We start from the raw sequence: 27,711 nt of genomic DNA, 5'->3' as shown, positions 1-27,711 counted from the left end.
CAGCTACTTGGAAGGCTGAGGCAGGAGAATACCTTGAACCCAGGAGGCGAAGGTTGCAGTGAGCCGAGATTGTGCCACTGCACTCCAGCCTGGGCGACAGAGCAAGACCCTGTCTCAAAAAAATTAAATAAATCATGAATCCCCATCCTGGAAGAGGTAGGTCCCAGCATCCAGCCAGATCTTTTCTGCAATAGTAATTTAAACACACTTTGTTTTTTTATTTCCTTCCCTTTCTGAATTAAAAGGAACAAAAAACTGTCTAGTCCTTCATTGTTCTGAAATGGGCATGATGGAAGAAGGCGGGTCTGGTAGGGTAGCTGTGACTGATAATGGCTGAGAACGTTGGGGGATATGGGAGGGGCTAGATGACTCCCAGATACCCTCCCCCACCTATACAGGAGGCACCTCATACCTGGACTCTGCGCTCCAAGACACTGAAATCTGAGCGGGTGCAAGCATTTTGGTTAAAAATCAGCTCGTTGTCGCCTCTTGAGTTTCCTCCAGGAGAGGAGTTCATTGGAGAGGATTCCTGGTAGCAGCTCCTCACAGTGGCTGTCCTGTAACCACTTTGGCCTCTGTCAACATGATGTCTCCAGGTATCCATCAGGCTCCGATGCATTTGGGTGGCCACAGGCTGGGCTGTCCCCACCTCTCAGGGAAGTGCATCTAAGTCAGGTTTTCCCCTCTGGCACAGCCCTGCCTCCACAGCCCAATTTCCACCATGCCACAGGCAACCCGCATTTTTATTTATTTAATTAACTTATTTATTGAGACAGAGTCTTGTTCTGTTACCCAGGCTGGAGTGCAATGGCCCGATGTCGGCTCATCCCAACCTCCACCTCCTGGGTTCAAGCGATTCTCCTGCCTCAGCCTCCCGAGTAGCTGGGATTACAGACATGCACCACCACGCCCGGATAATTTTATATTTTTAGTAGAGACGGGTTTTCTCCATGTTGGTCAGGCTGGTCTTGAACTCCAGACCTCAGGTGATCTGCCCGCCTCGGCCTCCCAAAGTGCTGGGATTACAGGCGTGAGCCTGGCCGATTTTTTTTTTTTTTTTTTTTTTTTGAGACTGATTCTCACTCTGGCTCAGGCTGGAGTGCAGTGGTGGGATCTCGGCTCATTGCAAGCTCCGCCTCCCGGGTTCACGCCATTCTCCTGCCTCAGTCTCCCGACTAGCTGAGACTACAGGCGAGCGCCACCATGCCCGGCAGTTTTTTTGTATTTTTAGTAGAGACGGGGTTTCACTGTTAGCCAGGATGGTCTCCATCTCCTGACCTCGTGATCTGCCCGCCTCAGCCTCCCAAAGTGCTGGGATTACAGGCGTGAGCCACCGCGCCTGGCTTTTTTTTTTTTTTCTTTTTTTTTTTTGAGATGGAGTCTTGCTCTGTCACCCAGGCTGGAGTGCAGTGGCGCGATCTTGGCTCACTGCAACCTCCGCCTCCCAGGTTCACCCACCTCAACCTCCCGAGTAGCTGGAATTACAGGGGTGTGCCACCACACTCAGCTAATTTTTGTATTTTTAGTAGAGACGGGGTTTCACCATGTTGGCCAGGCTGGTCTCGAACTCCTGACCTCAGGTGATCCACCCCCTTTGGCCTCCCAATGTTTGACCACACCCAGCCCATAATAGATTTTTAAAACTCCTATAAATATCAATCATTCTACTTCCCTTTATTGCTAAAATGGGAGCTTTTTCATCCAGTTTTTTGGGTGTGTTCCAAATATTTTGTTAAATTTCCCGTCTATTGCTGTTATTGTTTCCATTTTATTTGCCCATGTGAGTTGATACCTTTTTCATTCCTTTCCTATAGCTTTAGTGACGTTGTGGGAAGGGAAGTTAGGTAAGTGATGTTTCATCTTGTACTTACTAGACACCTTTTTCTTCCTTGATTTCCTGAGTTCCCTGCCTCCACAGGTGTGTTTCATTCCTGGTTGCTTATATTTTTTTATTTTTGAGATGGAGTTTTGCTCTGTTGCCCAGGCTGGAGTGCAGTGGCACGATCTCGGCTCACTGCAACCTCTGCCTCCTGGGTTCAAGCGATTCTCCTGCCTCAGCCACCCAAATAGCTGGGATTACAGATGCGCACCACCACGCCCAGCTAATTTTTGTATTTTTAGTAGAGACGGGGTTTCACCATGTTGGCCAGGCTGGTCTTGAACTCCTGACCTCGTGATCTGCCCACCTTGGCCTCCCAAAGGGCTGGGATTACAGGTGTGAGCCACCGTGCCCGGCCTCTGGTTGCTTATTTAACCCCTTTGTCACGATGGAGGCTTTTCTCTTTTTTTTTTTTTTTTTTTTTTTGAGATGGAGTCTCGCTCCGTTGCCCAGGCTGGAATGCAGTGGTGCGATGTCCGCTCACTGCAAGCTCCGCCTCCCGGGTTCACACCATTCTCCTGTCTCAGCCTCCTGAGTAGCTGGGATTACAGGCATGCACTACCATGCCCGGCTAATTTTGTATTTTTAGTAGAGACGGGGTTTCTCCATGTTGGTCAGGCTGGTCTCAAACTCCTGATGTCAGGTGATCCGCCTGCCTTGGCCTCCCAAATGGTAGGATTACAGGCGTGAGCCACCAGGCCCTTTTTTTTTTTTTTTTTTTTTTTTTTTTAAGAGACAGGGTCTCCTGTCACCCAGACTGGTGCAGAGCTCACTGCAGCCTCAAAAACTCCTGGATTCAAGTGATTCTCCCACCTCAGCCTCCAGAGCAGCTAGAGCCTAGCTAAAAAAATTTTTTTAAATATTTTATGGCCAGGCACGGTGGCTCATGCCTATAATCCCAGCATTTTGGGAGGCTGAGGCAGGTGAATCACGAGGTCAGGAGTTCAAGACCAGCCTGGCCAAATGGTGAAACCCCGTCTCTACTAAAAATACAAAAAATTGGCCAGGCTTAGTGGCAGACGGCTGTGATCCCAGCTACTCGGGAGACTGAGGCAGAGAATAGCTTGAACCTGGGAGGTGGAAGTTGTGGTGAGCCGAGATTGAGCCACTGCACTCCAGCCTGAGCGACAGAATAAGACTCCGTCTCAAAAAAAAAAAAAAGGTATTTTACCCATCCACAGGCAGCAGACAAGGAAGTACCTTCTGTGACTGTCTGGCAAGGTCAGACGCATCATTCCTTGCTAGGCGAAGGGAAGGTAAAATACTGAAACTATATTTTAAAAATAAAAGTATTCCCTTTTGAGTGTGAATTAGGAATCAATGCCCCTTCTCACTACTTTTGTGAAAAAAATCACAGCTCCTGCAGCAAGTCTATGCCTGGGTAACAACCAACCCACAAAATCCAAGAGGAGGTCCCCCTCTCCCGCCTCTGTGAGGCTTGAGGAGCAGTATGTATCTGGGCCAGCCTGGTCCTCAGAGTGTGGAATTAACACCTTTCCTATAGCAACTGTTTGTGCTGCTGAGAACAGCACAGACTCTCTGGCAGCCTGGTTCTCTCCAGAGGGAAGCCTGTGAAGCAGAAGAAACATATAGCATCTGCACTCAGGGCGCCCAGTTCCATCCGGCCTTGCTATAAAATGACTTTGCCTTTCCTTTTTTAAAATTACAAAAATAATTCAACCAATACATAAACATATGAAGTGAATCACAGAGGGCCTTCCTGCGATATCTTTTTTTGCCTACCATTTGTCATGGAATGGGTAAAGGGGACCACAGAGGGAAGAGACGCTGCCCCTTCACAGGGCCATGGCAGTCCCCTGGGCTGCGTCTCCATGGTGCTTCCTGTGAAACGCTGTTACCACTGGCACCGCACTGGAGACCATGAAAGGGAAGAGTTTGACATCTCAGCTGTCTTTGCTATAAATAGAAATAAATAAACCTTAACTAAGGCTTGAGTACACTTAGGCCGGGCACGGTGGCTCACGCCTGTAACCCCAGCACTTTGGGAGGCCGAGGTGGGTGGGTCATGAGGTCAGGAGTTTGAGACCAGCCTGGTCAACATGGTGAAACCCTGTCTCCACTAAAAATACAAAAAATCAGCTGGGTGTGGTGGCAGGTGCCTGTAGTCCCAGCTACTCAAGAGGCTGAGGCAGGAGAATCACTTAAACTCAGGAGGCAGAGGTTGCAGTGAGTTGAGATCAAGCCACTGCAGTCCAGCCGGGGCAACAGAGCGAGACTCCATCTCAAAACAAAAAACAAAAAAAAATTTTTTTATCAGTCACCTTAACCAAATGATCAAGGTACATCACCAGTCCAATACTAATAAAAACTCTGTACATGATTGAATAAATTAATCAGTGGGGGAGAAGAGAGAATTCTCCCTTGCAGAAGAGTTGAATAATTAATGTAGGTAGCTACTCTGCCCTCAAGGAGAGCATGTAACTTCCTTGAGGTGTGGGCTGCATGTACATAATGACTTCCTTTCAAAGAGTAGGATACAGGCCAGGGCTCAGCACAGTGGCTCACGCCTGTAATCCCAGCACTTTGGGAGGCCAAGGTGGGCGGTTCGCCTGAGGTCAGGAGTTCAAGACCAGCCTGACCAACACAGAGAAACCCCATCTCTACTAAAATACAAAATTAGCCCAGTGTGGTGGCAAATGCCTGTAATCCCACTTGGGAGGCTGAGGCAGGAGAATCGCTTGAGCCGGAGAGGCAGAGGTTGCAGTAAGCCAAAACCGTACCATTGCACTCCAGCCCGGGCAACAAGAGCAAAACTCCGTCTCAACAATAATAATAATAATAATGTAGTGAGACAAGAATGGGCAGCTCCCCAACAGAAAAGATTTTCTAAGAAACTGAATGTTTGCCAAGCCTCACTAAATCAAAATCAAACAATGACATAATCTGTTTTTGCCACTTAGACTGGCAAAGTTTTAAACATTGATAATAGTGTTGGCAAGCACGTAATTTTTGTATCACAGTAACATAAATTGGTAAAAACCTTTGGCAAGTGTAAATGACAATGAATTAAAATTTTAAATGTCCCTACTCTCCAACAATTCCACTTCCAGGAATAATATCCTGAAGTGATTTTCACCAACGCTCAAAAATAAGAATAAGGTTGGGCACGATGGCTCATGCCTGTAATCCCAGCACTTTGGGAGGCCCAGGCGGGCAGACTGCTTAAGCTCAGGAGTTCAAAACCAGCCTCGGTAACATGGTGAGACCCCATCTCTACAAAAAAATACAAAAAGTAGCCGGGTGTGGTGGTGCAGGCCTGTAGTCCCATCTATTTGGAGGGGTGAGGCAGGAGGGTCACTTGAGACTGGGTCGAGGCTTCAGTGAACCGAGATCATCATGCCACTGTATTCCAGCCCGGGTGACAAAGTGAGAGCTGGTCTCAAAAAAAAAAAAAAAAAAAAAAAAAGAGAACAAAGATGTTCAGTTTGAGTCAAGGGCTCATGCCTGTAATCCCAACTACTTAGGAGGTTGAGGTAGGAGGATCACTTTAGCCCAGGAGTTTGAGACTGGACTGGGCAACATAGTGAGACTCCATCTCTACAAAAATAAATAAGCAATAAATCTTTTTTAAAAAGATGTTCAGGCCAGGAACAGTAGCTCACGTCTGTAATCCCAGCACTTTTGGAGACCGAGGTGGGCGGATCACGAGGTCAGGAGTTTGAGACTAGTCTGACCAACATGGTGAAACCCTGTCTCTACTAAAAATACGAAAATTAGCTGCGTGCGGTGGCATGTGCCTGTAATCCCAGCTACTCAGGAGGCTGAGGCAGGAGAATCGCTTGAACCCGGGAGGTGGAGGTTGCAGTGAGCTGAGATCACGCCACGGAATTCCAGCCTGGGCGACAGAGTGAGACTCTGTCTCAAAAAAAAAAAAAAAAAAAAAAAAAAGATGTTCGGCCAGGCGTGATGGCACCCACCTATAATCCTAGCACTTTGGGAGGCCAAGAGAGGCAGGCAGACCACTTGAGGTCAGTTCGAGACCAGCCTGGCCAACATGGCAAAACCCCATCTCTACTGAAAATATAAAGATTAGCTGGGCATGCTGGCATGTGCCTGTAATCCCAGCTACTTGGGAGGCTGAGGCAAGAGAACTGCTTGAAGCTGGGAGGCAGAGGTTGCAGTGGGCCGAGATCATGCCTCTGTACTCCGGGCCAGTGACACTCTGTCTCAAAAAAAGAAAAAAAAATGTTCATTGTGGTACTGTGGATAACAGCCATGTACTAGAAATCCCCCATGCCTGTCACTAGAGGAACCAGGAGATAAATGTCCGGACAGCTACACGCTGAAAGGAAGGTGGATGGTGTTTCCAGGGCAAGGAAGATGTGTGTGTATTGGACATGTCAACATGTCTAACACATGCTGATCAGTGAAAGCAGGTTGCATAGTAGTGTGAATAGAATGTTCCTGTTTTTGTAAAAGAAAAATGGGTTTATGCAAATAAAAGGCAATACGGTAGAATATTCACCAAGCTGCCAGGAATCAGGATCCCAGAAGAGAAGGGATAGAGAGCACTCTCACTTTATATACACACACGCCTTTTTAAAATGAGTATATATTTGTCTAATAAGCAGAAAAATACAAATAAAAACATCATTAGTAGAGCGTTTCTCATAATTACTTTAAAATGTCTTAGCATAATGAATGATGCATACAGCTATAATTTATCCATCCTTATTTATGTATTGAGTCGGGGTCTCGCTCTGTTACCCAGGCTGGAGTGCAGTGGCGCCATTTCAGCTCACAGCAGCCTCTACCCAGGCTCAAGCGATCCTCCTACCTCAGCCTCCCGAGTAGCTGGGACTACAGGCGTGCACCACCACGCCCGGCTACATTTTTTTATTTTTGGTAGAGACGGGGTTTCATCATGTTGGCCAGGCTGGTCCCGAACTCCTGAGCTCAACCGATCCGCCCGCGTCAGCCTCCCAACGTGCTGGGATTATAGGCATGAGCCACCACGCCCGGCCTATTCATCCTTATTCATATTATGTAGGAATCAGAGCTCTCCATAATGTCCACTATTATAAATGAACAGCGTAATTCCCTTGGTCATAACTTCCATTCCAATTCTTGCTCAGCTCTCGGCCCCGTGTGACACCCGGGGGCAAGAACCAACTACGTATGCGCTCAGAAACTCACCTGGGGTCTCCTGGTTGCTGTGACTGAGTACCAGGGGCCTAAGCAGAGGGAGCAACCGAGAGAAGGAAGAGAAGGCAAGACCAGGCTCAGCCCCTTCATCGGCCCTCGCCAGATCACTCTCTCTCAAGGGGTCAGGATTCACTGACTTTCGTGTTTCTCTCCAAATCTGAAGTTTACAAAAGTAGCCGAGCTGCTCATCAGGGATATGCAAGTCTGCTTTCTGCAGCAGAGAACAGAAGTGAAAGGGAGAAGGGATGAGCAAGAAAGTCTCTGGATTTCAGGAGAAGGAAGACGGCCCCAAGGGCAGGAGAAACACTTGTGAAGGGTCCACTGAAGAGACAGAGAGGGGGCAGCTCTGGCCTCTGTGCTGCCACTTCCCGCATTCGATGCACAGTGGTGGGGCTCACACCATTTTCCACTCAGCCTCTTCCGCACAACCTGCACATCTATCGTTTCTTCAGGGGCTGGAGCTGGTTGCACGATGCCTAGCCAAAATCAGGAGGGGGTCCTGGGGCCAGCGACTACCACTGTGACCAGATTATTATAAAGATGGGGGAATGTGGCTTTAAAAAAGTGGGGAAAGGACCCAATTTTCCAAAATGCAAATTTTTTCTTCTATTGCCCCCCATCATTTGCACCTATTTTTGTCAAGTCCAAACATAATTTGAAGTGAGGTAGGTAGTTTCTCTCTACTCCTGCCGTTGTCCTTGGGGTGATGTCGGGGCCTGTGCCCTGAATGCACTTGTCTCCTGTGCAGGGGCAGTGCCAGGGCTGGCATCAGTGGCTGGTGGAGCTTCTCAGTTGGCTATTTTCTCAATCTCGTCCAAATCATCTGTGTCCAATCTTTCTATCTTCTTATCTGGGGGAAAGATACACAAGTCTCTACCCTGCCCAGGAATGTGCCCCACCTCGGGCCACAGCAATCATTCATTCAGCCCCAAAGGCTCCGAGTGCCTAAGCAGGGGGCAGCAGGGCCCCTAGTCACTGACAGCAACAGTCAGAGCCCCACGCCCCGAAGCCTAGTCACAGGGGAGCTGTCCTTGGAGTCCCTGGGTCCTGAAGTCTCCAGGTGTGCTCCCTGAGAACTGCCATATGGTCAGAAAGGAGGGGAGTGTGCCAGGGACAGAGCCTCTCTTGGGGCTACAGAAGATCCTACCCCTTTCCCCACCCCGCCCTACTTAGCAAAGGGCGCCAGGCACAGGACCCTCCCCGGGACTCACTAAAATGCTCCTGGATTCTGTTCAGGATGTTCATGCTATGCTTGCTGTCCACCATGTTCACTGCCAGGCCCCTCTTGCCAAAGCGGCCCGTGCGCCCGATCCGGTGCAGGTAGGTCTCGTTGTCAGGATTCCCGTCCTTGTCCACAGGAAGATCAAAGTTGATGACGACAGACACTTGTTCAACATCGATGCCTGCAGGAAGGAGAGTTGGAGGCTGAGAGGACTAAGGACAGGAGACAGAAATCACTGTCATCCATAGGTAGGTCAATGCGTACCAACTTTGGGATAGAGGGAAAGAATTTGGGACAGGCCAACTCTGGGTACAAGAGAGGGCACATATAGGCAGGCAACAGAACCCAGAGGAAAAGAAGAGAACTTTGGCAAGTGCCAACAAAATCATGAAATCAGTCGGTAATCCTCTGGGAGATACAATGTTCTGGAGATGGGCGCCCCTGGAAGAGCAGGCTCTGTTCTCTACCAGTCAGATGCCTGTACATTTCCTTCCACCAAGTCAGGACTACTGGTTTCTGCGGGAGTTCCTTTTCTTTCTTTTTTTATTTTTGAGACGGAGTTTCGCTCTTGTTGCCCAGGCTGGAGTGCAATGGCGCGATCTCACTCACCGTAACCTCCACCTCCCGGGTTCAAGCGATTCTCCTGTCTCAGCCTCCTGAGTAGCTGGGATTACAGGCGCATGCCACCACGCCCGGCTAATTTTTGTATTTTTAGTAGAGATGGGGTTTCACCATATTGGTCAGGCTGGTCTCGAATTCCTGACCTCAGGTGATTCGCCCACCTTGGCCTCCCAAAGTGCTGGGATTACAGGCGTGAGCCACTGGGCCTGCCCTCTTCCTTTTTTTTTTTTTTTGGAGACAGAGTCTCACTCTGTCACCCAGGATGGAGTGCTATAGCATTCTCGGCTCACTGCAACCTCTGTCTCCAGGGTTCAATCAATTTTCCTGCCTTGGGATTGCAGGCATGAGCCACCGCACCTGGCATGTGTGAGTTCTTACCACCTCAGGGAAATCCAAACAGTCTCTCCTAGAAAGGAACAGTGTCACCAGCCCCACCCATCTCCCTGAGACCATCCGACTTCCCTGTATACAAGGATTTCTGGCTCTAATTGGGACTGGGACCCCGAGCCTGGCAGACCAGGTGGGACACGTCCTCTGCTTACCGCGGGCACACACGTTGGTGGTCACCAAAACCTTCTCTTTGCCCTCTCGGAAGCGCTCAATCACCGCAGCCCTCTGTTCCACCATCATCTCCCCACTCAGCAGAGCCACCTGGTGGCCTTCTTTTGAGAGCTCTGCTGCCAGCCAACTAGCTGTTTTGCGAGTCTGGAAGAAAAAAAACAATTGAGAAAGAAAGTATTTGAGTATATATTTTTTCTTTTTGAGACACAGTCTTGCTGTCACTCAGGGTGATCTAAAAAGTCCTGGGCTCAAGTCATTATCCTGCCTTGGCTTCCCAAAGGGCTGGGAGTACAGGTGTGAGGCACCACGCTCAGCTGAAGATATTTTTGATCTGGAAGACTGTACCTGAAACTTAGCAGCTAAACGCTATATTTCTTAAAATTGTAAACCCGATATAGTGCAACAGGAAGTAACAATGTCACCTGGGTTGTAATCTTACAAAAATATTTGTACCTGGCTGGGCATGGTGGCTCACACCTGTACTCCTAGCACTTTGGGAAGACGAGGCACGTGGATCGCTTGAAATCAGGAGTTCGAGACCAGCCTGGGGAACATGGCCAAACCTGTCTCTACAAAAAATTTAGCTAGGCATGGTGGTGTAGGCCTGTAAGTCCCAGCTACTTGAGGGAGCTGAGGCAGGAGAATCGCTTAAACCTGAGAGGTTGAGGCTGGTGAGCCAAGATTGCACCATTGCACTCCAGCCTGGGTGACGGAGCAAGACCCTGTCTCCAAAAAAAAAAAAAAAAAAGAAAAGAAAAAAAAAGAAAATTTATACCACAAAAATATTTAACCTGGGGCAAGATACGGTGGCTCACGCCTATAACCACAGCAATTTGGGAGACCAAGTTGAAGGATCACTTGAGCCTAGGAGTAAAAGACTACCCTGGGGACCAGGCGCAGTGGCTAATGCCTGTAATCCCAGCACTTCGGGAGGCCGAGGTGGGCCGATCACGAGGTCAGGAGTTCAACACAAGCCTGACCAACATGGTGAAACCCCGTCTCTGCTAAAAATACAAAAATTAGCTGGGCATGGTGGCATGTGCATGTAATCTCAGCTACTCAGGAAGCCGAGGGTGAAGAATCGCTTGAACCCAGGAGGCAGAGGCTGCAGTGAGCCAAGATCATGCCACTGCACTCCAGCCTGGGCAACAGGCGAGATTCCGTTTCAAAAAAAAAAAAAAAAACCAGATTGGCCGGGCACAGTGGTTCACGCCTGTAATCCCAGCACTTTGGGAGGCCGAGGCGGGCGGATCACCTGAGGTCAGAAGTTTGAGACTAGCCTGACTAATATGGAGAAACCCTGTCTCTACTAAAAATACAAAATTAGCCAGGTGTGGTGGCACATGCCTGTAATCCCAGCTACCCGGGAAGGCTGAGGCAGGAGAATTGCTAGAACCCGGGAGGCAGAGGTTGTGGTGAACCGAGATTGCGCCACTGCACTCCAGCCTGGGCAACAAAAGCAAAACTACATCTCAAAAAGAAAAGACTACCCTGGATGCTTCAAGATGTCATTATAATGAGAGGCAATAAAATAAAGGTGAGGAAATTCTTCTAGATTTAGGAGTCTTAAGAGACATGACAACTAAATGCAACAAGCAAAACTTGACTGGCTCTTGGATTTAACAAAACAAAAAGCAGTAAAGATGAGCTGGGCACAGTGCCATGTGCCTGGAGTCCCACCTACTTGAGAGGTTGAGGTGGGAGAATCACTTGAGCCCAGGAGTTTGAGTCCAGCCTGGGCAAGATAGTGAGACCGTCTTAAAAAAAAAAAAAAAAAAAAAAAAAGAGTATTTTTTGGCGTCAGGCGCAGTGGCTCATGCCTGTAATCCCAGTACTTTGGGAGGCCATGGCAGTTGGATCACCTGTGGTCAGCAGTTCAAGACAAGCCTGGGCAACATGGTGAAACCCCCTGTACCAAAAATACAAAAATTAGCTGGGCATGATGGCGGGCACCGGTAATCCCAGCTACTCTGGAGGCTGGGGCAGGAGAATTGCTTGAACCCAGGAGGCGGAGGTTGCAGTGAGCCGATATCACACCATTGCACTCCAGCCTGGGTGACAGAGCTAGACAGACTTGGTCTCAAAAAAAAAAAGAATACTTTTGGCACAAGTGGAGATAGGAGAACGTGGATTACATTTGAGAGATATATTACTGTTATCACTATATCATTGCATTGTATGTTTCCTTGTTTTGAGACAGAGTGTTGCTTTGTGACCCATGCTAAGTGCAGTGGCGTGATCACAGCTGACTGCAGCCTCTAACTCCTGGGCTCAAGGGATCCTCCCACCTCAGTCTTCCGAGTAGCTGAGACTACAGGTGTGTGCCACCACATCCAGCTAATTTTTTTTAAGTATTTTAGAAATGGGGTCTCCCGATGTTGCCCAGGCTGGTCTCAATCTCCTGGGCTGAACCAATCCTTCTACCTTGGCCTGCAAAGGTGTTGGGATTACAGGCGTAAGCCACTAAGCCTGGCCTTTTTTTTTTTTTTTTTGAGACGGAGTCTCGCTCTGTCACCCAGGCTGGAGTGCAGTGGCACGATCTCAGCTCACCGCAATCTCTGCCTCCCGGGTTCAAGTGATTCTGTTGCCTCAGCCTCCCGAGTAGCTGGGATTACAGGCATGCACCACCACACCCGGTTAATTTTGTATTTTTAGTAGAGACGAGGTTTCTCCATGTTGGTCAGGCTGGTCTCCAACTCTCGACCTCAGGTGATCTGCCTGTCTCGGCCTGCCAAAGTGCTGGGATTACAGGCATGAGCCACCGTGCTCCGGTGTCTCTTTTATTCTAAAATCATTTTGACATTTTCTTCAGAGATCTTACATATTTATTTTTTCTATTATCAATGAGATCTATGCTTCCATTTTCTAAGTATTTGCTGTTTGAGACTGGAAAACTATGTGTGTGAATGTTATGACTATCTTCTTGAACTTTCTTTTTTTTTGAGACGGAGTCTCTCTCTGTTGCCAGGCTGGAGTGCCATGGTGTGATCTCGGCTCACTGCAAGCTCTGCCTCCCGGGTTCACACCATTCTCCTGCCTCAGCCTCCCGAGTAGCTGGGATTACAAGCGCCCGCCACCACGCCGCGCTAATTTTTTGTACTTTTAGTAGAGATGGGGTTTCACCGTGTTAGCCAGGATGGTCTCGATCTCCTGACCTCGTGATCCACCCATCTCGGCCTCCCAAAATGCTGGGATTACAGGCATGAGCCACCGCACCTGGCCATCTTGTTGAATTTTTTATTTTTCTTACAAATATGAGTTGATTCTCTTGGGTTGTGCAATAATACATCATCCACAAATAAGACATAAAGTTCAGGGGCTCTATCTTTAGTCTATGTATCCCTTGGGATACTACCATTACCCCCACTAAAGGAGAGCCTGTCTCTTACATCTTCAGAAAGCACTTCCCTTCTTCCCATGGCGCTCAGGTGCATCCAGTCCTCCTGAGCCCTGTGGGGAGCTGGCTGAGAGGGAGGGGCCAGGCCTGCCACTGCCGCTGCTACTCACATGGCAGAAGATCATGGCTTGAGCAATGGTGATGGCCCCGTAGAGGTTACACAAGGCCTGGAACTTCTCGTCTCTGCTGCTGCACAGGACATAGTACTGCTTGATGGTATCCAGGGTCTCTTCCTCACGCTTCAGTTTGATAACGTTTGGGTCTGGGACCACTTTCTGGGCAAACTTCCACACAGAGTCTTCAAAGGTGGCAGAGAAAAGCAGCATCTGGCAGTTCCTGGGCAGCATCCTGCAAGGGAAGGCCCGGGTAGATGGCCCCAGGTGGTCCTGGGAAGCAACGGAAGCACAGCCTCCCCAGCTGGGAGGGTCTGGATGCCCAGGAAGGCTGATGGGGGAGGACCATCTTGGGGAGGAGGAGCAGCAGGCCTGGGATGGGGACAAGGGTTGGGGAAGAGTCCCTAGGTCTCCTTTCTCAACCCAGGTTGGGAGGGACTGTGGTCAGCGCTGACATGGAAATGGCCCGTCAAACAAATGCTGCTGAGAGTACGAGAGCCAAGACCTAGGCAGAAGCCAGAGGAGGCGTCTGAAGTGAAGGGAGAAGACACTGCAGATGGGGAGTCTGAGGAGTCCCCCACCCTCGAGATCCCTACCTCTGGATGCGGATGCTCTGATCTTGGTGGCCCTGAGTGGCTATCATGACATCAGCCTCATCCAGAACAAACACCTTGATTTTCTTGGGATCAATGAACTTGAGCTTGGAGCACCAGTCCAGCACGGTCCCAGGGGTGCCAATGACAATCTGCTCACTGATCTTCTGGCCTCTTTCCACTGTGGAGACCCAGGTGATTTTCATAGGTATTTCAAAGGCAAAGCCAGCTCTGGAAATCAAAGCCCTGCCCATCCTTCTAGGACTAGGAGAACAAGTTATTTCCAGATTTCAAAACACACATGAGTGTTCTCCTCAGTCTTGGTCTCTTCTGCTGTGAAGTGGGCAGAATGACACCTATCTCAGTGCACTGTGGTCAGGATCAAATCCCACACAGCAATCCTTCAATAAGCATCAGTTCCCTTCTTCTTCCTCCTATAATCCAACATCATCCAACTCTTTTTATGTTTATTTACTTATTTGAGACAGGGTCTCACTCTGTTGCCCAGACTAGAGTGCGGTGACACAGTCATGGCTCACTGCAGCTTTGACCACACAGGTTCAAGCGATCCTCCTGCCTCAGCCTCCCATGTAGCTGGGACTACAAGCTGGCACTTCCACGCTTGGCTATTTTTTTTTTTTTATTTTTTGTCTTACTATGTTGCCCAGGCTGGTCTCGAACCATGTGCTCAAGCAATCCTCCCACCCTGGCCTCCCAAAGGGCTAGGATTGCAGGTGTGAGCCACTGTACCTGGTTTTGCTTACTTTTAAAGAAAGGGAGCTGACCCCAACCTTCCATCCTCAGTCCTGTTAATCCCTCTTTGGTAGCAGGTCCCAGAACTCTGGACGCTAAATTCAAAACTCTACCTTCTGAGCGAAGAACTCTAGATATTAAGAACTCTGTGAGCCATGCGTGGATTTTTTTTTTTTTATCAACTGAAAATCTTATTTTAAGACTGAAAAAGACTGTTAACAAATTAGCAGGTATTCAAATAGATTCAAATAGAGCAACACAGTTAGGCTCCAGGGTCAGACTGAATTAGAAAGTTGAATATGGTCATCGCATCTTCAAAATTCAAACGCCCAACCCCCTACCCTGCTCACTGTTCAGGTGTTGCCTGCCGTACTCACATTTATTGCCTCGAACGGCATAGGCAAGCTTCAGTTCTGGGTAAAATTTGCCCATCTGCTCAATCACTTTTCCTGTTTGAAGCGCCAGCTCATATGTTGGGGAGAGGCACAGACACTGACAGAAAAATCATAAAGGATGAGTTTAGGAGAGCCATTTGGTAACAGACCTGAAGGCACCCAGTATGCTGATGTTATTAGCACTTGAATAGCACAGGGAAGCATGTCCTCCCATCCAGGCCCACCTTTCAGCTATAGACTGAAGCCTGCAGCAGGTAGCCCTGGCTTGGCAGAGGCCTTTGCAAGCCATGGTCTAAGGCTGCTGCTTCCAAGCACATTCTCCCAGGTCAGGGCCCGGTGTAGGAACTTGCTCTGCCTGAGCCACAGCCTAAGGTGTCAGAAGCTTCAGACCTCTCGTTACTCCTCACCAGATGGCACTGCGCTCCCCAGGGCAGGCAACCTAGGACACCCAGCCCCGCAAGCCCTCACCTGGGGGTATCTGTCTGATGGCTCCACTCGGCTGAGCATGGCTAAGACAAAGGCAGCTGTTTTACCAGTGCCAGACTGAGACTGGGCAATCAGATTCTGTGGGCTGGATCAAGGAAGAAGAGAAATGAAACTTTAATTGGTGAAACTCAGTAACATGTCAAAATGTTCTTTCTGAATGAAAGGCATATTTCCCCCTTCATGCTTCTCTATATTACCCAGGTTTTCTCCATTGAGCACAAATTACTTTCATACGTTTTTTTATACGCTGTTAAAAAGCTGCTTAAATTGTAAAATAAATGATTATTTTAAATGGGCTCACACCAAGAAATTCTCATTCTAGCCTTTAGCACAGCTAAAGGACCCCAGTTTTGCACCCCAAGGAGCACAGGGAAATCAAGTGTGCAGAGTAAGATCTGTGCCCAGACAAGTCCCCTGCAATATTTTTGGCTGAGCCATGATGCATTCCCAGAATTTGATTTCTTCTTTGTGTGCCTTTCCCCAGTTTTATGGACAAGATGCTAAGTCAGGTCGATGTTTTAGAGGGAACTTTTACATTCCACTTTATGGGACCCAGCGTCATGGGAATAGGTGGCATGTTTGTCATTAAAAAAGATAAATATGGCTTACGCCTGTCATCCTAGCACTTTGGGAGGCCGAGGCGGGCGGATCACAAGATCAGGAGATCGAGACCACCCTGGCTAACACAATGAAACCCCATCTCTACTAAAAATATAAAAAATTAGCCGGGCGTGGTGGCGGGTACCTGTAGTCTCAGCTACTGGGAAGGTTGAGGCAGGAGAATGGCATGAACCTGGGAGGCGGAGCTTGCAGTGAGCAGACATTGCGCCACTGCATTCCAGCCTGGGCGACAGAGCTAGACTCCATCTCACACACACAAAAAAAAAAAAAAAAAAAAAAAGATAAATAAACTAAGGTGGGCAGATCACTTGAGGTCAGGAGTTCGACACCAGCCTGGCCAACATGGTGAAACCCCACCTCCATTAAAAATACAAAAATTAGGCTGGGTGCGGTGGCTCACGCCTGTAATCCCAGCACTTTGGGAGGCCGAGGCAGGCAGATCACGAGGTCAGCAGTTTGAGACCAGCCTGGCCAACGTGGTAAAACCCCATCTCTACTAAAAATACAAAAATTAGCCAGGCATGGTGGCAGGCGCCTGTAATCCCAGCTACTCGGGAAGCTGAGCCAGGAGAATCACTTGAACCCGGGAGGCGGAGGTTGCGGTGAGCTGAGACCGCGCCATTGCACTCCAGCCTGGGCAACAGAGTGAGACTTTGTCCCAAAAACAAATGAACAAACAAACAAACAAATACAAAAATTAGCCAGGTGTGGTGGTGGGTGCCTGTAATCCTAGCTACTCAGGAGGCTAAGGCAGGAGAATCACTTGAACCTGGAAGGCAGAGGTTGAAATGAGCCAAGATTGCACCACTGCACTCCAGCCTGGGCGACAGAGGAGACTCCATCTCAAAAAAGAAAAAATGATAAATATGCCAGGTGCAGTAACACATGCCTATAATCCCAACACTTCGGGAGGCTGAGGCTGGAGAATCACTTGAGGCCAGGAGTTTGAGACCAGCCCTGGCAACATACTGATACCCTGTCTCTACAAATTTTTTTTTTTTTTTTTTTTTTTTTTTTGAGACGGAGTCTCGCTCTGTCGCCCAGGCTGGAGTGCAGTGGTGTAATCTTGGCTCATTGCAACCTCTGTTTCCTGGGTTCAAGCGATCCTCCCACCTCAGCCTCCCTAGCAGCTGGGATTACAGGTGTGCGCCACCAAGCCCGGCTAATTTTTTTGTATTTTTTGTAGAGACGCGGTTTCACCATGTTGGCCAGGCTGGTCTCAAACTCCTGACCTCAAGTGATCCACCTGCCTCGGCTTCTCAAACTACAAAAAAATTTTTTAAAAGTCAGCTGGGCATGGTGGCACATGCCTATAGTCCCAGCTACTCCGGAGGCTGAGGTGAGAGGATTAATTAAGCCCAGGAGGTCGAGGCTGCAGTGGGCTATAATTGCACCACTGCACTCTAGATGGGGAAACAGAATGAGACCCTGTCTCAAAAGGAACTTACTCTCGTCAGGGTGGGAGAAGGATGTGGAAGGAGGGGAATTCAGGGGCTTCAACTATCAACTGGACCTGCTTCCTTTCTTGGCAGGATAGGGCTACAGAGGTGTTCTTGGTATTGTTCTTTACACCTTTGTGTAGGTCTCAAAAATTTCCAAATAATATTTTATTTGTTTTTGAATTTATTGCAACACCATTCACATCAAAATAATATTTTTTAAACCCAGTTTTTTTTGTTTTTTGTTTTTTTTTTTGAGACAGAGTCTATGTTTCCCAGGCTAGAGTGCAGTGGCACGTCTCGGCTCACTGCAACCTCTGCCTCTGGGGTTCAAGCAATTCTCCTGCCTCAGCTACATGACCACAGGTACGTGCCACCATGCCAGGCTAATTGTTGTATTTTAGTTTAGTTTCTTTTTTTTTTTGAGACAGGGTCTTGGGGTCACCAGGCTAGAGTACAGTGGCACCATCTCGGCTCACTGCAACCTCTCCCTCCCAGGTTCAAGCAATTCTCCTGCCTTAGCCTCCTGAGTAGCTGGGACTACAGGCACATGCCAACAGCCCTGGATAATTTTTTTTTTTTTTTTTAATTTTAGTAAGACGGGGTTTCACCATGTTGCCCAGGCTGGTCTCGAATTCCTGAGCTCAGGCAATCCGCCCACCTTGGCCTCCCAAAGTGCTAGGATTACAGGTGTGGGCCACCGTGCCCAGCTAATTTTTGTATTTTTAGTAGAGACAGGGTTTTGCCTTGTTGGCCAGGCTGGACTCAAACTCCTGACCTCAGGTGATCCGCCCGCCTCGGCCTCCCAAAGTGCTAGGATTACAGGAGTGAGCCACCATGCCCAGCCTTAAGCCCAATTTTTAAGACAGCATGGAATAAAGCACTACCTTTCTCTATCAGTTTCTATTGTTAAGTGGGAAAGGCAGAAACTGTACCTAACTCCGTCCGATTCTCTCTGCACTTGCCTAAGCTGTATTCCTGAGGAAACACGTGGCCCCAAACAGCCCCTTCTGTTCTCAGGCACAAAAACGCAGTTTGGGGAAGATTGATTTTATCACACTGGGTGAGATGCGCTTCATCTGCATACTCACGGTTCAGCAAGCATCATGGGTAATGCGTTCTCTTGTATCTTGGAGGGTCGATTGAAGCCCATGGCATAGACTCCCTGGAGAAGCTGTGGTTTCCTAGGAAGCCGGGAAGACAGAGGATGGATGCCTAGAAGTTAGAATTGTTTTAGAGGCCTAGAATCTTATCTTTTTCTATAGAAAGGAATGATGCCTCCTACCTCTGTGAGACGTATTTTCCTATGCCTTAAGAAAACACTGTCAAAAACCAAACCAAATCAAACCAAGCTACCGCCCTTCCCTAAGGAATCTTAATCTGCAACTATTCTATAATTCATAAAATACAGAATGGTTTCTTTTCTTAGAGAAATTAATGCTTTCAGTAGACCCACAAATCTGGCTGGCCTTGGAAGACAAGTGTTCCCTGGACACAGCAAGGGTGGTGGTTATTAATTCATAGCATTACATAAATTATAAAAGATATATCTAAAAACAGGTCAGGTACAGTGACTCATGCCTGTAATCTCAGCACTTTGGGAGGTCAAGGCAGGCCAACTGCTTGAGGCCAGAAGTTCGAGAACAGCCTGGGCAACATGGTGATACCTCGTCTCTACAAAAAAATACAAAAAATAGCTGGACACACCTGTCGTCCCAGCTACTCAAGAGGCTGAGGTGGGAGGCTCACTTGAGCTCAGGAGGTCAAGGCTGCAGTGATCTGTGACTGAGCCACTGCACTCCAACCAGGGTGACAGAGTGGGACTCTAAAGTAAATAATAAATGAAAATAAACACTATTTACTATACTGCTAAGATTTAGAAGTCCTTTTGTTCCATGTTCCTTCCAAAGCCAGCTATGCAAATACTCCAGACAATCAATAGGTAAGGAAATTGATGGGCTGGGCGTGGTAGCTCACGCCTGTAATCCCAGCACTTTGGGAGGCCTAGGTGGGACGACTGCTTGAGGAGTCCAGGCGTTCAAGACCGGCCTGGGCAACACAGTGAGACCCTGTCTCTAAAACAAAACAAAACAAAAGAAAACAAAAAACAAAAATGAGCTGGGCATGGTGGCATGCACCTGTAGTCCTAGCTACTTGGGAGATTGAGGCAGGAGGATTGCCTGAGGCTAAGAGTTAGAGACTATAGCGAGCCATGATTGCCCCGCTGCACTCTGGGCTGGGCAACAAGGCCAGGTCATCTCTTAAAAAAAAAAAAAGAAAGAAAGAAAAAAGAAAAAAAAATTTTTTTTTTTTTGAGATGGAGTCTTGCTCTGTTGCTCAAGCTAGAGTGCAATAGCGTGATCTTGGCTCACTGCAACCTCTGCCTTCTGGGTTCAAGCGAGTCTCCTACCTCAGCCTCCTGAGTAGCTAGGATTACAGGCGCATACTGCCACACCTGGCTAATTTTTGTATTTTTAGTAGAAACAGGGTTTTGCCATGTTGGCCAGGCTGGTCTCGAACTCCTAATCTCAGGTGATCCACCTGCCTCGGCCTCCCAAAGTGCTAGGATTACAGGCGTGAGCTGTAGCGCCCGGCCATAAAAAAAGAAAATTGATGAAGCCAGTTTCTAGTAGCTGATATACAGTAAATAAAGGTGGTTCGATTAACCTACTAAACTTTACAAATGCTCAGATTCACTTAGGTCTAATCAAAATAAACAGACAAACACTAACTACTTCTTTTTGAGAGACGTTCTCACTCTGTCGCCCAGGCTGGAGTGCAGTTGTGTGAACTGGGCTCACTGCAACCGACACCTCCCAGGCCTCAAGAGATCCTCCCACCCTTGAGTAGCTGGGGCTGCAGGCACATGCCACCACACCCGGTTAATTTTTTTTTTATTTTTTGTAGAGATAAGGTTTCACCATGTTGCCCAGGCTGGTCATGAACTTCTGAGCTCAAGAGATCCACTCACCTTAGCCTCCCAAACTGCTGGGATTACAGGCGTGAGCCACCGCACCTGGACACCAACTTCTTATGTAAACAGCTACACAAGAATTATCAATTCAAGTTGCTCTTACATTGCATTTACAATCAGCTCTCTGCTACCTCTAAATTGACAAGATGTTTAAGAAAAATCATACCAGATTGTTTCTAAAGAAAAGGCAACCCAACTGTTCTCTAAGCCTTCCTTGGAGTTTAGCAGGCTCTCTAAAAGGCAAATTCTCTGGCGTATGTTGGTTCTCAGACACAAAGAAATTTAAAAACATAATCTTTCATATCTTCCATTTGGGAGAAAACGCCGTGACACTCGGCAGCTTCTGACTTGGTTGCCAAGGAAACAAAGTCACTACTTAATTGGGACTCAAATGATCCAACAGCTTCCACTGACTCAGTTTTCTTTGATTTTGCAGATTAACTCAAATATTTTAGGTACAAAGCAGACCAAGTACATTAGGTGATCTTGGTTTCATTCTTTGTTTCCTTTTCCTACCAACAACTAAATCAGAGAGAACCTGCCTTTTACAGAGGACAATTCATCAGTGGTTAAACTGAGAGCTCACGTCTTCTAAATGGAAGAAATTTAAAAAGCCAGTTGATACTTGGAGGAGCAAACTGTCACTCTAAGGAAATCATACCACATGTCTAGCTGTCCTGATACAGCTTAAAAATAAAAGTAGAGATGACAGATTTGGTGAATAAAGTCCTTGACAGAGAAAACACATAGAAAAGCATAATTTCCGTTTGAGAAGGAGTTTCGCTTTTATCTCCCAGGCTGGAGTGCAACGGCATGATCTCGGCTCACTGCAACCTCCACCTCCTGGGTTCAAGCAATTCTCCTACCTCAGCCTCCTGAGTAGCCGAGACTACAAGCCATGTGCCATTACAGCCGGCTAATTTTTTTGTATTTTTAGTAGAGATGGGGTTTCATCATTTTGACCAGTCTGGTCTCGAACTCCTGACCTCATGCGATCCACCTGCCTTGACCTCCCAAAGTGCTGTGATTATAGGCGTGAGCCACCGTGCCCGACCTAAAGTGTAACTGTTCAAAAATACATTTTTGGTCCGGCCTGGGCAACATGGTAAAACCTCATCCTATTTAAAAAAAAAAAAAAAAAAAAAGTTCTTGGGCCAGGTGCAGTGGCTCACACCTGTAATCCTAGCAATTTTGGAGGCTGAGGCAGGAGGACTCTTTGACCACAGGAGTTCAGGAGCAACCTGGCCAACACAGCGACACCACATCTCTATTTTAAAAAAAAAAAAGTAAGGCTGGGCGCAGTGGCTCATGCCTGTAATCCCAGCAGCCTGCCGAGGTTGAGGCGGGCAGATCGCTTGAGGCCAGGAGTTTGAGACCAGCCTGGCCAACATGATGAAACCCTGTCTCTACTAAAAATACCAAAATTAGCCAGGTGTGGTGGCTCAGGCCTGTAATCTCAGCTACCTGAGAGGCTGAGGAAGGAGAATCGCTTGAACCCGGGAGGTAGAGGTTGCAGTGAGCCAAGATTGTGCCACTGTGCTCCAGCCTGGGCAACAGGGTGAGACAGTCTCAAAAGTAAATAAATAAATGAATAGAAATAAAAAATAAAAATAAAAAATTGTTCTTCAAGATTACTTAACACCTAGTTAGCTTTCTTGTTTTAAGTGTCTCTTTCTCAGTGGTAATAGCTGGAAGGAATGTGGCTTCAATTTGTCCATAGTGGCCATACTATAGATTTTGCTGAACTAAGGCAAAGAATCCATTGATTCCACCATATTCTTATTCATCAGCTACTTTCTATGATTGTGATCCTGGCAGGCAGCAAGAATAATAAGTAGGTCTTGTGTTCCTTGTAACACCCAGCACAGTGGCATGTATATAACACAATGATCCACACTTAATCCTCTATTAATTTACTGAAGTAAACCTAAAACGTAAGGCCGGGCACAGTGGGTCATGCCTGTAATCTCAGCACTTTGGGAGGCTGAGGCGGGCAGATCATGAGATCAGGAATTCGAGACCAGCCTGCCCAACATAGTGAAACCCTGTCTCTTCTAAAAATACAAAAATTAGCTGGGTGTTGTGGCACACGCCTGTAGTCCCAGCTAACTCGGGAGGCTGAGGCAGGAGAATCGCTTGGACCTGGGAGGCGGAGGTTGTGGTGAGCTGAGATCACGCCACTGCACTCTAGCCTGTGCAACAGAGCACGACTTGGTCTCAAAAAAAAAAAAAAAGAAAACCAAAAACAGATTTGACAGATTTTTTAAAAAGCAGATAAACTGTAAGACTGTAAACCCTATAGTCTAAATATACACATATATATATATTTTTTTTTTTGAGAGAGAGTCTCGCTCTGTTGCCCAGGCTGGAGTGCAGTGGCACGAACTTGGCTTACTGCAACCTCCGCCTCACAGGTTCAAGTGATCTCCTGCCTCAGCCTCCTGAGTAGCTGAGATTACAGGCCTGCGCCATCACACCTGGCTAAGTTTTGAGTTTTGTATTTTTAGTGGAGACAGGGTTTCACCATGTTGGTCAGGCTGGTCTTGAACTCCTGACCTTGTGATCTGCCTGCCTTGGCCTCCCAAAGTGCTGGGATTACAGGTGTGAGCCACTGTGCCTGGCCTTTTTTTTTTTTTTTTTTTGTAAAAAAAAAACCAAATAGCACATGTTCTCACTTAAGGGCTTACCTAATCAGAAATGTTCCTGACATCCAGAAATCACCTGTCAGCCAATATTTTATTGAAAGTTCTAAGAGTATAAGAGAAATAAGACTTTTAGCTATGATAAATCAATTTGAAGCATTAAAAAATTCCTACCAAGAGAACAGGATAGCCAAGACACAAGGGTGGGAGATTAATATTGCAAATTTTTTCATACTTTTTGACTTTTGAATCATGTGACTTATTCATGTGACTTCTTTTCAAAGAAAAAAAATAGCCAGGCACGGTGGCTCACGCCTGTAATCCCAGCACCTTGAGAGGCCGAGGCAGGCAGATCACCTGAGGTCAGGAGTTCAAGACCAGCCTGGCCAACATGGTGAAACCCCGTCTCTACTAAAAATACAAAAAATTAGCTTGACATAGTGGTGGGCACCTGTAATCCCAGCTACTTGGGAGGCTGAGGCAGGAGAATCGCTTGAACCCGGGAGGCAGAGGCTGCAGTGAGCTGAGATCACGCCATTGCACTCCAGGCTGGGCAACAGGAGCGAAACTCTGTCTCGAAAAAAAAAAGGAAAAAATACACTAACTTTTTAAAAGTAAAATTCTCACAAGAATCTCTGAGATGCTAAGTTTTGTGTGGGGAGAGACTGGCAAGGAAGAGCTGTTGAAAGGAGCGAATACTCACAGCCGAAGCTCTTCAAACGACTTCACCGAGTACAGAGGGGAGTTTGGATCCCGCTGCAGGACTTCCACTTGGTTTGTGTTATCGACAAGGTTGCTTCTGATCAGCTTGTTGAGTAAGGACTGGGCAGCTCTGTCCTCTGTCAGGAAGAAACCAGTAGATCTTCATACTCATCTGGCAAACCCCACGCTTATGAAGCCACTCTTTCTCCCTCTCCACACTAGCACCTGGGCAGTCAAGCATGGCTGGAGGAAAACCATCACACTGATAGGTCTCTATTTATTTGTTTTAGAGATGGGGTCTTGCTGTCACCCAGGCTGGAGTGCAGTGGAGCAATCAGAGCTCACTGTAGTCTAGAATTCCTGGGCTCTGGCAATCGTCCCACCTCAGCCTCCCAAGTAGCTGGGAGTACAGGTGTGTGGTACCACACCCAGCTCATTTTGAAATCTTTTGTAGAGATGGGGGTCTCAGTATGTTGCCCAGGCTGGTCTTGAACTCCTGGCCCAAAGGAATCCTCCCACCTCGGCCTCCCAAAGTGCTGGGATTACACGTGTGAGCTACCGCTTTCGGACTTGTTTTGTTCTCCTCCTCTCACTGACTATTCCTTCTCTGATTCCTCTCATCTCCTGATCTTGTAGCTTGGAGTGCCCCTGGCTCCAGGAAGGCAAGCCCTGGGTCATACCATCTCTTGCCAAGGGCATCCAAAAGTACTTACCTTTCTCCTCTTCATCTGTTTTCTCGGCAGTGGTACTGGTTTTGATAATACCTACACAAGAAAACAGTTGTCATAATTAGAAAGGCAAATAAGAGAACCACCAAAAACGTGGGACAATATAAATAAATACACTGAAATTTATTTTATTTTTTTATTTTTCAGACGGAGTTTTCCTCTTGTAGCCCAAGGCTGGAGTGCAATGGCGCAACCTTGGCTCACTGCAACCTCCACCTCCTGGGTTCAAGCAATTCTCCCGCCTCAGCCGCCTGAGTAGCTGGGATTAGGCACGCACCACCATGCCTGGCTAATTTATGTAATTTTAGTAGAGACGGGGTTTCACCACGTTGGCCAGGATGGTCTTGAACTCCTGACCTCGATCAAGTGATCCGCCCACCTTGGCCTCCCAAAGTGCTGGGATTACAGGCGTGAGCCACAGCGCCCAGCCTGAAAAGTTATTTTAAGTAATCAAAATATAAATAGTTGGCATTTCTTTATGTTTAGTGAATTTTTATTTCTAGAAAATTTTTTTTTTTTTTGAGACAGGGTCTCCCTCTGTTGCCCAGGCTGAGGTGCAGTGGTGCAATCATAGCTCACTACAACCTCAACCTCCTGAGCTGAAGTGATCCTCCCACCCCAGGCTCCCACTTAGCTGGGACTACAGGTGTATGCCACCACATCCTCCTGCCTTAACCTCCTGAGTAGCTAGCAGTACAGGCATGCACCACTATTCCCAGCTAATTTAAAACAAAAATATTTTCATAGAGATGGAGTCTTGCCATGTTGCCCAGCCTGTTCTCAAATTCCTGGCCTCAAGTAATCCTCCTGCCTTGGCCTCCCAAAGCACTAGGATTACTGGCATGAACTACTATACCTGGTGAAAAATTTTAAATTTCTAGAAATTTTGACTAATTTCAGACAGATCAGAATATGTTACCTCTTACTAGCCCTACTTTAAAATACAGCCTTATTAGCAAACATAGTCTACCATTTTTTACCTATCAGATTGGCAAATTCTAAAAGTTTGACTATTAATTCTGTGATGAGATTGTAGGGAAACACTCTCATTCTTGCTGATGGAAATATTAATTGGTGGCTGGGCACAGCGGCTCATGCCTGTAATTCCAGCACTTTGGGAGGCTGAGGCGGGTGGATCACCTGAGGTCGGGAGTTTGAGACCAGCCTGACCAACATGGAGAAACCCTGTCTCTACTAAAAAATACAAAATTAGCTGGGTGTGGTGGCGCATGCCTGTAATCCCAGCTATTCGGGAAGGCTGAGGCAGGAGAATCGCTTGAACCCGGGAGGCGGAGGTTGCAGTGAGCTGAGATTACGCCACTGCACTCCAGCCTGGGCAACAAGAGCAAAGCTCCGTCTCAAAAAAAGAAAAAAAAAAAACCCAGAAATATTAATTGGTATAATACCTAAGGAAAAGACTTTGAAAATACTGACAAAAATTGCAAATGTCAGCCTGGGCAACATAGCAAGACCTAGTCTCTACTAAAAATTAAAAAAATTAGCCTATAATCCCAGCTATTCAGGAGGCTGAGGCAGGAGAACAGCTTGAGCCCAGGAGTTTGAGCCACTGCACTGCAGCCTGGGTGACAGAGCAAGAGCCTGTGTTTTTTTTTTTTTTTTTGATACAGAGTCTCACTCTGTTGCCCAGGATGGAGTGCAGTGGCACGATCTCGGCTCACTGCAACCTTTGCCCCCCAGGTTCAAGTGATTCCTCTGCCTCAGCCTCCCGAGTAGCTGGGACTACAGGCATGCACCACCATGCCCGGGCAATTTTTGTATTTTTAGTAGAGACAGGGTTTCACCATCTTGGCCAGGCTGGTCTCAAACTCCCGACCTCAGGTGACCCACCCGCCTCAGCCTCCCAAAGTGCTGGAATTACAGGCATGAGCCGCTGTGCCCGGCCACCAATTAATATTTCCATCAGCAAGAATGAGAGTGTTTCCCTACAATCTCATCACAGAATTAATAGTCAAACTTTTAGAATTTGCCAATCTGATAGGGCTGACCTCGTGATCTGCCCACCTTGGCCTCCCAAAGTGCTGGGATTACAGGCATGAGCCACTGTGTCCAACCTACAAGATCATGTCTTAAAAAAAATTTTAAAAAAAGGCCAGGCGTGGTGGCTCATGCCTGTAATCCTAGCACTTTGCGAGGCCAAGCGAGCGGATTGCCTGAGCTCAGGAGTTCAAGAGCAGTCTGGGTAATACGGTGAAACCCTGTCTCTACTAAATACAAAAAATTAGCTGGGCATGTAGGCATGCACCTGTAATCCCAGCTACTCGGGATGCAGAGACAGAAGAATTGCTTGAACCTGGCAGGTAGAGGTGGCAGTGAGCCCCCACTGTACTCCAGCCTGGGCAATAGAGAATCCATCTCAAAGAAAAAAAAAAAAAAAAAGAAAGAAAGAAAAAATCACAAATGCATATACCGTTGACCTAGCAAATCCATTTTTGGGGAATTTATCCTACAGACACTTGCATACATGTAAAAAGAGCTAAGTTCATGGTTATTTCATGAAGCATTATTTATCATAGCAAAAGAATGAGACCACCCAAACATCTATGATTGCTTTAAAAATCATGGTATATCAGCCAGATGCGGTGGCTCAAGCCTGTAATCCCAGCACTTTGGGAGGCTGAGGTGGGCGGATCACCTGAGGTCAGGAGTTCGAGACCAGCCTGACCAACATGGAGAAACCCCATCTCTACTAAAAAAACACAGAATTAGCCAGGCGTAGTGGCACATGCCTGTAATCCCAGCTACTTGGAAGGCTGAAGCAGGAGAATCGCTTGAACCCCGGAGGTGGAGGTTGCGGTGAGCCGAGATTGCATCATTGCACTCCAGCCTGGGCAATGAGTGAAACTTCATCTCAAAAAAAAAAAAAAAAAATCGTGGTAGATCGACACAATGCAGTATCACATAATTATAAAACGCAAGGAGGGGCCAGGCACAGTGGCTCACGCCTGTAACCCCAGCACTTTGGGAGGCCGAGGCGGGCAGATCATCAGGTCAGGAGTTCAAGACCAACCTGGCCAACATGGTGAAACCCCGTCTCCACTAAAAATACAAAAATTAGCTGGGCATGATGGTGGACACCTGTAATCCCAGCTATTCAGGAAGCCGAGGCAGGAGAATCGCTTGAACCCGGGAGGCGGAGGTTGGAGTGAGCCAAGATTGCACCACTGCACTCCAGCCTGGGCGACAGAGAAAGACTCTGCCTCAAAAAAAAAAAAAAAAGACATGGATGAAACTGCATGTATTGATATGGAAAGTTTGCCAAGGGATACTGTTGAGTGAAAAAGTAAGTGTACTGTATATATCACGCCGCATTTTGGTTGAGAGAGAGAATATGAGAATCTACACTTATATTTGCTTTGCATAAAGTCTTTGGAAGAATATTAAAAATCCATGAACAGTGG

At 47.4% G+C, this 27,711-nt stretch overlaps 1 protein-coding gene across 3 annotated transcripts in view; it reads right to left on the bottom strand.

The window, feature by feature from the left end:
- Window positions 1-6,434: 6,434 nt before the first annotated feature.
- The window catches only part of DDX19A (DEAD-box helicase 19A), a 27,833-nt gene continuing 6,556 nt past the window's right edge, over window positions 6,435-27,711 (bottom strand). For 2 of the 3 annotated variants that reach the window (XM_055366362.2, XM_004057915.4), the window contains exons 3-12: window positions 24,278-24,328; window positions 23,566-23,701; window positions 18,338-18,430; window positions 15,169-15,271; window positions 14,683-14,797; window positions 13,556-13,733; window positions 12,957-13,194; window positions 9,431-9,593; window positions 8,257-8,448; window positions 6,435-7,895 (exon numbers count right to left, since the gene is read on the bottom strand). In XM_055366362.2, the coding sequence (XP_055222337.1) occupies window positions 7,834-7,895; window positions 8,257-8,448; window positions 9,431-9,593; window positions 12,957-13,194; window positions 13,556-13,733; window positions 14,683-14,797; window positions 15,169-15,271; window positions 18,338-18,430; window positions 23,566-23,701; window positions 24,278-24,328 (1,331 nt within the window). In that variant the 3' untranslated portion in view covers window positions 6,435-7,833. Of the gene's footprint in view, window positions 7,896-8,256; window positions 8,449-9,430; window positions 9,594-12,956; window positions 13,195-13,555; window positions 13,734-14,682; window positions 14,798-15,168; window positions 15,272-18,337; window positions 18,431-22,907; window positions 22,969-23,565; window positions 23,702-24,277; window positions 24,329-27,711 lie in introns of those variants that run through there. The other variant, XM_055366364.2, reaches the window with a different exon arrangement.

This window comes from Gorilla gorilla, chromosome 18 (genome assembly GCF_029281585.2).
Source record: "Gorilla gorilla gorilla isolate KB3781 chromosome 18, NHGRI_mGorGor1-v2.1_pri, whole genome shotgun sequence".
NCBI lineage: Eukaryota > Metazoa > Chordata > Mammalia > Primates > Hominidae > Gorilla > Gorilla gorilla.
The sequence above is the reverse complement of the archived record's forward strand: the minus strand, read 5'-3'. Positions and strand labels throughout refer to the sequence as shown.